Below are 2,701 nucleotides of genomic sequence, written 5' to 3'. Positions count from 1 at the left end.
TTTTTTTTCCTTTTCTCAATAAAAAAAAAAGAGGAAAAAAAAAAAAAAAGAATAGCCAAGATCAAAAACACTGAGGACAGTTTATGCTGGAGAGGATGTGGGGTGAAGGGAAATCTTTTCCATTGCTGGTGGGCATGCAAACTGGTACAATCGCTTTAGAAATCAGAATGGTGATTTCTCAGAAAATTAGGACATAACCTACCTCAAGACCAAGCAATACCACTTTTGGGTATATTCATGAATGATTCCCAATCATACCCCAAGGGCCTGTGTCCAGCTATATCCATACCAGCACTATTTGTATTAGCCTGTTAACAACCAAAACAATCCCTGACCAAAAAATGAATGAGGAAAATGTGCTTCATTTACACAATGGAGTACCACACAGCAGAAAAAAATGACATCTTGAAATTGTAGGCAAACTTATGGATCAAGAACACATCATACTGAGTCTCTCCCTGTCCAGGAAGTGCAGTACAATGGCGGTTTTTATGTTTCAGTAGGGGAACCCTGGCCTCTGGAGTTCAGCACAGAGACTTCGTTGCAGATCGCTGGCTCTCTACATATATCGCGACCCGAAGACTCAGTTCCTGCCTTTGCTCATTGGCGGGTGGTACCATTAGCTAGAGTATCCTGGTTACATATTCTGGTGACTCCATCAGACAGCTTGGGAACCCTCCGATCCATCAAGATGAGCTTCCAGGCCACACCCACACTCCTACATCTGGCAGTGCGGAGCCTGCTGAGGAACGAGGCCTTGGCCGTCTCTGGTCTGCAGGACTTGCCCATGGAGCTCTTCCCACCACTCTTCAAGGAGGCCTTCACCCACAAACGGTTTGTGGTCCTGAAGGCGATGGTGCAAGTCTGGCACTTGTCTCCCACTGGGAGGTCTGATGAAGATGAAGGTATCCTACCTGGAGACCTTACAAATCATACTGGATGGGATTAACATACTGCTTGACCAGAAGGTTCACCCCAGTAGCCACAAACTGAGAGTTCTGGATTTGCATGCTATGCACAAGGACTTCTGGAACGTGTGGGCTGGGGATGAGGCAGCTGCCGGCTCTCTAGAAGTCAAGCGTAAGAAGAAAACACAAGACAAAGGTGCAAGGGTAGTGGCCAAGCAGTCGTTGAAGGTGTTTATAGACATGTGCCTCAAGCCAAGAGCCCTGGATGCATGCATGTCTTACCTTCTGCTGTGGGTGGAAGGGAGGACAGGCTTGCTGGGCTGTAAGAAGCTGAAGATCTCCACGATCGCTCTCCGGAACATCGTGAAGGTTCTGGAAATGCTGGACCTGGACTATATGGAGGAAGTGGAAGTGTGCTGCACCTGGAAACTGTCCACCCTGGCCAGCTTGGCTCCCTACATAGGCCAGATGCGCAGTCTCCGCAAGTTCCTTCTCTCTCATGTCTGCATCCCTGTCCCCATTTCCCTCTAGGAGAAGGGGAAGTTGATCGACCAGTTTACCTCGCAATTTCACAACCTGGAGTACCTCCGCGAGCTCTCGTTGGACTCCATCTCCTTCCTTGATGGTCAACTGGACCGGTTGCTCAGGTGCCTGAAGGTCCCCTTGGAGACTCTGTCTATCACTGACTGCCAGCTTTCGGAATCAGATTTGAAGTCTCTGACCCAGTGTCCAGGCATCCGTCAGCTCAAACATCTGGATCTAAGTGGTGTCATACTGACCAACATAAATCCCAAGCCCCTCCGAGTCCTGCTAGAGACAGTCGCAGCTACCCTGAAGACCCTGGACCTGGAGAACTGTAGAATTATGGACTCCCAGCTCAGTGCCCTCCTGCCTGCCCTGAGCAGCTGCTCCCAGCTCACCACGTTCAACTACTTAAGGAATCCCATCTCTGTGGCTCTTCTGGAACGCCTGCTCTGCCACACTGCCAGGCTGAGCCGCTTAACCTTGGAGATGTATTCTACCCCGTGGGAGATTTATGGTGCCCAGGGTGCTTTCCACATAAGAGGCTAGAACAGCTTCGTGAGGAGCTGAGCAGTACAATGGAGCCCCTGAAACACACCAGGACAGTGTGGTTCAGCATCATTCCCTGTCCACCTTGTGGCTACTAAGCCATGTGAGTCAGAACCCAAGCTGTACCAGGGCTCTGGTCCTATCCAGCTGGGTACCAAATGATTCCTTCTAGCTCTTAGAAGCAGGTTCCTTATAGTATAGGTGAATCCCGAAGAGAACACAGAACCTGTGGTCTCAGTTTGTGTTAGGGGTGGGGGTGGGAAGGGGTGGGTCTAGCAGCAAAGGCTACCTCAGAGAGAGAAATGTTGACCTGAGAATTGATGGGACCTTTAGGACACATACATTCAGAATAAGAGGTGAAGTTTCTAGAATCTAGATGAAGAAACACTGAGGGTGTTGTTGACTATGATGTGGACTGAGTGAAGAAATGGCCAGTGTATTCTTCTCTCCTTGATGTTACAGGGTGAGTGGAATACACTATGATTGTGTTAGCTTTGCAGGCCTCAGTAGCCACCAGCAGCAACCACAAAGTAGCAAGGGATAGGCTTAAACTTTAAATAGGCAACAACCATACACATGCTTGAAAATCAGTAAAGCAAGGCCGGATGTTGGTGGCACACACCTTTAATCCTAGCATTCAGGAGGCAGAGGCAGGAAGAGCTGAGCTTGAGTTTACCCTAGTCTACAGAGTGAGTTCTAGGACAGCCAGGGCAGATAAACAG

General features: G+C 49.1%; 1 protein-coding gene across 1 annotated transcript; it reads left to right on the top strand.

Moving 5' to 3' along the window:
* Positions 1-691: 691 nt before the first annotated feature.
* Positions 692-2,077, top strand: LOC101990030 (PRAME family member 12-like). The gene is given in 3 exon segments (XM_013355578.1): positions 692-867; positions 869-1,962; positions 1,965-2,077. Coding segments are annotated over 3 exon segments (1,383 nt in total).
* Positions 2,078-2,701: the final 624 nt, after the last annotated feature.

Source organism: Microtus ochrogaster, unplaced genomic scaffold (genome assembly GCF_000317375.1).
Source record: "Microtus ochrogaster isolate Prairie Vole_2 unplaced genomic scaffold, MicOch1.0 UNK199, whole genome shotgun sequence".
NCBI classification, from domain to species: Eukaryota; Metazoa; Chordata; class Mammalia; order Rodentia; family Cricetidae; genus Microtus; species Microtus ochrogaster.
This window is presented reverse-complemented; position numbering and strand designations above follow the sequence as displayed.